Source organism: Xiphophorus maculatus, chromosome 9 (genome assembly GCF_002775205.1).
Source record: "Xiphophorus maculatus strain JP 163 A chromosome 9, X_maculatus-5.0-male, whole genome shotgun sequence".
Taxonomy (NCBI): domain Eukaryota; kingdom Metazoa; phylum Chordata; class Actinopteri; order Cyprinodontiformes; family Poeciliidae; genus Xiphophorus; species Xiphophorus maculatus.
In genome coordinates, this window is record NC_036451.1 from 29756869 (window position 1) to 29763634 (window position 6766).

Consider the following 6766-nt stretch of genomic DNA (forward strand, 5'->3'; position numbering starts at 1 on the left):
ATTTATTTTGTGCTGTTTTTCAGTACTTTAGATGTTTTCTTTTTACCAAATACTTTTTACTCTAACTTGAGTCATTTCTTTTTACTTTAGTAAAAATATCTTAAAGTTGATGTATATACTTGGGCAGAGCTACTCTGTCCAACTCTGTTTATTCATTTATCCGTTCAATTATTCATTGTTTTAGCTGTTTGGTGTTTTTGGAGGTTTTTTTGTATTTTCCGGTATTTTTTGACGGTCGAATATTAAACTTCCGAGCTGCCCTGAACGCAGCATCCTCCACGTTGTCCCTGACGTCAGCCGTGTGGGGGCGTCTACTTCCTGGTTGGGCTTTTACTTTTCTTGTCAACAAAAGCTGTGACGGAGTTTCGGCCGTTAAAGCGACGTGTATATGAGGAAAACTTCGGCTCTGTTCCGGTACCGGTTCCAGGATCCGAACCGTTTTTTTCCTCCGGTGTCGAACTCCTCTCAGATGTGAAGATGAGTTTCTGGAGAGTTTTCTCGGTAGTGATCGTGTCCACATGTTGGCTGCTGGTTCTGTCCACAGACGTGGCCGCCGCCGGCGCCACGACGGTCAAGCCCACCGTGACGAACTCCAGCCGGCCGAACAGCACGCTGAGCAGCGGCGGAAGCACCAAGAACGTCGGGATGTATTCCGGGGCTAGCAGCTCCATGATCCAGCGGGCCTTGTACGTCCTCATCGGCATCACCATCATCGGAGTCCTGTACTTCCTGATCCGAGCCGTGCGGTGAGAACCACACAAATCTGCGAAACCCGGATTTATGACAAAGTTTGGTTTATGACAAAAACTTATTTGAGTTTAAAAAAAAAAAGCTTAAAAATGATTAGTTTTTAAAACAAATAACCGGAAGGACAAGAGAAAACATGTGCATACATAGAAGCAAAAATAATTGGCTAACTTTCCTGTTTAAATGGAGAAGGAAGAAGTGAACACGTGTTTATCTCAATGTAATAAAATATGTCACTTAGTAACTCAGTAATTATCAGAAATTGGTCATTAAAACACATATTACATAAAACATGGAGTGAAAGTAGTTTGAAATTCTTGGGCTACTATGACAAAAGTATATTCTTCTTTGTGTGCTTTGGAGTTTCTGTGCTGATGAATTTTTTTGCGAAGCGATAAAAACTGGGCAGCTCTTGAATTGCTACAAAACGGAGCTGTGGTCCCTCAGCCCACTGGCTGCCATGTTGACACAGCGAGACCCAAATTCTGAACATCATGGAGTTCAGATCAGGAATGAATCCCAGATTTCCATGTCTGGCATATAACCAGTCATTTTAGCTTTTAAACTGGTTATACTGGCTGTGGGAGAAAACCCACCATGATCCGTGCAGAAAGACCCCGGGCCGGGAATCGAACCCAGGACCTTCTTGCTGCAAGGCAACAGCTCTACCAACCCTGTTCAATACTTCATGAAACATATTTACCGTGTTTGATGTTTGTTGTGACTCGCAGATGAACGAGGTCATTAGTCCAAGTTTGTGATTTATTGAACGTTCAGAAACTGCAGCGATGCACAAAGATAAAACAACCGGAACAGGTGATCAACTCAAAACCACTCTTACCTTTTTATTATCTCTCTCTTCGTCATTTAAGCACACCCGTTACCGTGGCAACCGCCTGCGCTCCGCACGAGCAGAGATTATGTAAAAAGCACAACACTCAGGTTTTCAGGATTGATATTTATTCTGTTATTATTCATAAGCATTCCCCTGAACACATCAGTGATTGATTAAATTAATTTAATTTTAAACTCCTGCTCTGCTGGTTATTTTGGTAATGGAGCCAAAATGCACAGAATTGCACAAAATCTTGTTGAAACAATAATTAGAGAGATTATTATTTTTGTTTGGTCATTAATTTGAGCATGTTATGTTGATTTTGTTTTTTGTTGTTGTTCTTTCATAAAGTTACAAACGTTTTGATAAGCGGGTCAGATGACCTGCTGGCGCCGTTCAGTTTGGCACCTAAAGCCCAGATCCACTCAAAACCTTCTGCCATCGACGTTTCGCACCAACAGTTCAGAAACAATCTGAGATGGAAAAAAAACAAATCATCACGGCTGCACAGTGACGTGGTGTTTTACAGCAGACTGCCGCTCATAATTTGTGTTATATGTCCAACAAATTAAACAAACTAATTATGATAATAATGACAGTAAAGTACCAACAATAATCTGCTAATAATAGTAACAAAACAACAGAAGGAAGGAAGAAACTCATTATAATACATATTATACAGTTAATTCCCTTCTTCCCTGTATAATGTGAGTAACATAGTTTAGTGTTATAGTGGTTGATGTTTTGACATGGTTTTAGCTCCATATTCAGTCTGTCCCATTGTTTGACTCCAGTGGGGTTTTTGTTCACGTTTTTTCTCAGAAAGAGAATTGAAATCACAGAAAATATTTTCAAATGTTACAGGACAAAATATGCAACAAGAACTTTTATTTAATGAGAATATAGACATAAAAGAAAAAGGTGCAATTTTAGCAGAAGAAATGTGTTAAAACTGCTAGAAGAAATTAATTTAATCAGGAACAAACTTAGTTATCAGGACCTGATATTCATAGACAAAGAAGGTAAATGTAAATATTTTTGTGCCATTTTGATTTAATTACTGCTCTGTTATATTTCAGTAAATGACCTTTTTAGAGTCTGTATAGTCCAGTTAACTATTAATCAATAACTAAATTAGTTTGCAATTAATGTAACAATTAATAAATCCTGATTAATCACTGTTAAACACAATTAATCGCTTCAGCCAAAAAAGAACAATGCAAGTTCCCAACACTCAATATAGCGTCTTTATTGATATAAATAGTAATAATAAAAGCACAAACTGATATTACAACCACAATATTTTTGCGATTTATTGTGCGATGAATTTCCGAGTCAAACTTGAGATGATTTATCTGACAGCTGATGTTTGAGACGTTTAATAAACAGACGATCAACCAGATTTTCTCCTTAATAATATGAAATACTGACACTATATATGGAGAGCTGTTGGTGCTAATAGTCTTCCTGCAGGCTGCTGAATGGTGGGGTGTACTTAGTTTTTCCCACAGTGTTTCTATGTCGACCTAATCTTTCTTTAGAAAATAACATGGAGATAAAAACCAGCTGTAAAAACTTTCCAATAAGATAAAAAGTTAATATTTATATAAAATAACATAAAAAACTGAACATAGAACAGCTGAACAACGTTTTAAATCGACCGTCTGGTGTGGAGTAACGATCGCTGACCTGATGAAGGACTGGGTTTGTGATCATCTGAACCCGTCCTCATCGCCGGTTGCTCATGGCAACCAGCCGACAGTCGTCATGCCGTCCGAGTCCCGAGTTGCTTCTTGCTCCGTGTCGATTCGCTCATTAGGCTCGATTTTCCTGACTGGGAATCAACGTTGATCCAGTTCAGAACCTCCAGGAAGTCGGGTCACTGCAGAACTTCCCAGGTTGGCTTCTCTGAGGCATTGCTGCATCACTGCACAGGTCAGAGTCACTAGTGACCGCAATGTTGGAAACTAGCAACATAAGCCTTTTTATATAAAGCCTTTATAAAATAAATACTAATAAGAACATTATCTAAAATGTTATATTGTAGTGTACGCTTGTTGAATAATTGAATAATTTTTTGCATTAACTGATCAATAATTGGATAGCAAATATTCTGTTGTTGTTTTTTTACAGAATTTGAACCAAATGAAGATAAAACATCCAACCTGAACTCACCATAGAACATGTTTACAAACCACATCTTATCTTAAAGTTTTTCTCAGCAATCGATTTATCACAATTAATCTTCTCAGTGGAAACATTTCTGTAGATTATTTAGGATGTGAGGGAGAGTGAAACTTTCACCAGAGAACAGGAAGGCTGAATGTCTCGTCTGTTTTTTCCGTTTTGAGCTTTCAGTCTCGTTCGGATCAGAACCCAGAACTCCGACGTTCCACAAACATTTCTGACCTTTTTTCCATTTTGGTCTCATCAAAATTTTCTTCCCACAACAAGTTTTTGGCAAAATCTAGTCCAGCCTTGATTTGAGTTTTCATCCATTGTTGATATTTCTGTCAGTTTGTCGGCATCAGAAAATCTGGTCACCTTTAGTTTTTGTTCCAAATATTATTTATGAGGCACAGAAAGAAAGATGGACGTTTAATCACAAAACAACCTGATCAGAACGATCAGATCAATCAAACAGATGGAATAAATTATTATTAGCAGTAAAATGAAGAGGAAATGTGATGGACATGTTGTCATGTAGATCAGATTAGTGAGGAAATTAAGACGGTGCATCGTTTAGATTTTCACTTTCCAAGCTCAGAAATTATTTTTAAAATTTCTGACTTTTTACGACCAACTTTTCAAATTGAGAAATTTCCAAGTGTTTTCTAGAAAATTAATGTCAAAGTTTCTGAAATTTACTCTTTATTTTCTAAAAACGTCACAAACACTGGAGATTAAAAAAAGTTGAGATCAAACCTGAGCTTAAATCTAAAATCTGTTAATAGTTTGTTGTCCGTTGCGTTAGCAGGAATCTGGTTTCCATCTCTTTATTTTTCTCCAGGTTCTGGTTCTGTCCCGGTTCCGGTCCGAATGATCTGGACCCGGACTCAATGTTTCTCTGAAGGTTTTGGACCCCGGCCCGGTTCTTTAAACGCTAACCTGTTCTCTGGACGGAGACGTGTCCGTCTGTCCAGCTGTTGCCTTGGTGACCAATCGTTAGCATTTACTGTGTTGCGTTCACTGATCAGGAAAAAGGCTGGGTTTTTGAGTTTCTGAACAAAGGTTTGCAAAAATGTGGAAAAATAAAGATCGACTTTCACGTTTATAAAACGTTAGTCTGGTTTTACAGCAGAGACTCAGTATTAAATATTGCAATATTAAAAATAATTTTAAAAAGCCAGATACTTTTTACGCTAAAACAACGTCCCATAACTTCTGTTCCCAAGATCAGATTGCTAATCCCAAATTAGCTTCAGTTCTTTTATTCAACAGCTCTGCAAAGGGAGAAATCAGGCATCAGAACTTCATGCAATATTTCTACAGTAATTATATATCAGGATCAAAATAATCAGAATCCCTTTACTGTGCAAGAAAACACAACAAAATAAAAAAGTAGCAACTCTCAAATCACTTAGATGGCGGTTCTTGTAATAATCGATTAATCTGATTAGTCGCCTCAGCCGATGTGCAGCCTCACATCCTGAGTTTCTGACCTTTGACCCTGGCAGCCTGAAGAAGCCGGTCCAGAAGAAGAAGTACGGCCTGCTGTCCAACTACGACGACTCCGTGGAGATGGAGGCGGTGGACAGCGACGGAGACGACACCCTGTACGAAGCTCGCAGCCTGCGCAGGTCAGAGGTCAACACAAGGCTTCAGACAGCAGGAGAACAAATGGAGAGTGGTCACTGTCAGTGCTTTTATTCTGAAAGTCAGTGGAGTTAGCGCTTTTAGCAGCAGCTCAGACTTCAGCTTTTAAAATAACAGCTGCCAGATTTAACATAAAGATGATTTATGTTTTATCTCAAAAAACACAAAACTACAGCAAGAGAAAAAATCAAAACACATTTTTTATACTAATTTGGTTGATTATGTGTCACAAGATGTTATTTATCTATGTTTCATGTTTTTCCCTCTACATTCTTTAATAGAGATGGAAAAAGAAATATAATGTTATTTGATGATCTTTCGACATGTTTTAAATATTTCCTTATCGACCGAGAGACACTCAGGAGGATTAGAGCCACTGAAAAACATTTTGGACTTTTTTCTCAGAACTTAGATTTTATTTTATTGTTTTGGATCTTTGATCTCAGAAGATTAAAGTCGATTCTTTTTATTTTCTCTATTATGTGTCACTGATTTGTCTTCAAAGAAATAATGGATTAAATGAATATATTTTTGTTCTTTTCTGAAGATTTAAAGCTGTTAGTGTTTCCAGCTGACTGATGAGAAAACGTGGAGGAGTTGTATCAGTGGAGCTGCTGACCTTTGCCCTCAGCTTGATCAGGTCTTATCTGTTGTCCAGATGAGTTCTGCTGCGCCGGGTCGGACGGATCGGAGCCGCCGCCGCCTGACCGTATTGATCCAGGACGAACTGGAAGAGGACGGGAACGGACCAAAAACTCCCAGCTGCTTGGAGAAGCAGAGCAGGATAATCAATATTTTATCAATATGTTCGGAGCGCCGCTTCCTGGAGCGAGCGGACGCTTTTCCTCCTGAGGCCAAATGTTTTTCTTCTTCTCTGGATTTTCATTTAGATTATTCCAGATTCCCTGTGTTTGTATGTTTTGGTTTGATTTTGTGCTTTAACTACTGGGAGCTGCGTGCAGGGAGGCGGAGGGCCAGCAGGGGGCAGCAGCGATCTGCCCTCCTGGTAGACTTTAACCCTCCTTCCTGCTCAGATCACACACAGTGTTTGGAAACCTGCTTGCATTGATGCTGATTCTAATGATCTAATTTGGAATAAAATAATAACAATCACTTCTTTGATTTGACATATTTCTACTTTTACTTTTGTTTCCATGGTGATTGTAATAAAATTTTGTTCTTGTTTTTTATCTTCTAATTTTTAATTTTACGTTTGTTACTAATAAACATGTTAAAACAAAAAGGAAAACTTTACAGAAATGGAGGAAAAAACACACAAACTCTGGTGAGTTTTAAACTTGGAAGTAACTTTAATAACTATAAATCTAAACTGTTGCTCTTAAAATGTAAATTAAAATTACATGTGAA

At 38.2% G+C, this 6766-nt stretch overlaps 1 protein-coding gene across 1 annotated transcript; it reads left to right on the forward strand.

The window, feature by feature from the left end:
• The first annotated feature begins 300 nt into the window (after positions 1-300).
• On the forward strand, positions 301-6511 carry c9h19orf24 (chromosome 9 C19orf24 homolog). Its single transcript, XM_005816508.3, is given in 4 exon segments — positions 301-449; positions 452-746; positions 5260-5382; positions 6057-6511. Coding segments are annotated over 4 exon segments (483 nt in total). The 5' UTR covers positions 301-388; the 3' UTR covers positions 6061-6511.
• Positions 6512-6766: the final 255 nt, after the last annotated feature.